This window comes from Helobdella robusta (genome assembly GCF_000326865.2).
Source record: "Helobdella robusta unplaced genomic scaffold HELROscaffold_85, whole genome shotgun sequence".
NCBI classification, from domain to species: domain Eukaryota; kingdom Metazoa; phylum Annelida; class Clitellata; order Rhynchobdellida; family Glossiphoniidae; genus Helobdella; species Helobdella robusta.
In genome coordinates, this window is record NW_008705490.1 from 602354 (window position 1) to 603218 (window position 865).

Sequence of the window (865 nt, forward strand, 5' to 3'; positions counted from 1 at the left end):
GAAGCCTATAAATACCGACTGAAAAGCTCAAGTTTTAGTCGTTTATGATTTTGTTCTAAGTCGTGTAGACTTAGTTTTTATTTAATTTTAATATTAATTTAATTTTTTTTATAATAATTAAAATTAATGAAGGAACATTCGGTCGCTGTATTAAGTTGCGTTTGATAAGTTTTAAATAAATCGTTAAAGATTGTTAAGAAAAGTGTTCTTTTGTGCGCATATTTTCCTGCAGTGAATAGTCTGACGATTTGGAAGATGATCGGCACAAAATTAAGGTAAGTATTCTTTTATTAGCGTTTATATTGGTTTCGCTGTTTTCTTTTTTCTGCTTGAAGTTTTTATTAAGAATTTATTAATAGAGCAATTAAAAATTATTTTCAGAGCATGTTATCCTACAGTCAATGGTCTGATGGCTTGGAGGGTGATCGTCGGTAGATTGCTAAGACGAGTTTTTTTTTGAGCGCATTTTGTCCTGCAGTGAATATTTTGACGGTATTGAAGATGATCGGTATAAATCTAAGATAAGTATTCTTTTATTAGCGTTAATATTGGTTTCGTTGTTTTTTTCTTTTCTGCTTCTATTCTGCTTATCTTAAATTATTTTTAGGTATTCTATTTGTATTTTTGTTCAGTTGTAATTTTTTTTTGTGGTTTTTCTAGCGATAGGTTTTGTGACGTGTTGTGGTAGAAAGCTCTTGTTGACTGCTCGTGCATACATACACACATAAATTGTTTGTGTGGCAGTATTGTCTCTTCTGTTTTACTCCTTTTTTTCTTTCTACATAAGAATTAGCTAAATTAATTGTACATAGGTAGGCTGAGACATATGATAATTTATTACATAGGTAGTCTAAGGCATAAGGTA

At 30.2% G+C, this 865-nt stretch overlaps 1 protein-coding gene across 1 annotated transcript in view; it reads left to right on the top strand.

Annotated features, from left to right (window-relative positions):
• Window positions 1-255: 255 nt before the first annotated feature.
• The window catches only part of HELRODRAFT_182397 (hypothetical protein), a gene marked incomplete at both ends in the record, with an annotated part of 3362 nt that continues 2752 nt past the window's right edge, over window positions 256-865 (top strand). Inside the window, 2 exons of the mRNA XM_009032660.1 lie at window positions 256-275; window positions 382-448. Of these exons, the coding sequence (XP_009030908.1) occupies window positions 256-275; window positions 382-448 (87 nt within the window). The remainder of the gene's footprint in view (window positions 276-381; window positions 449-865) is intronic.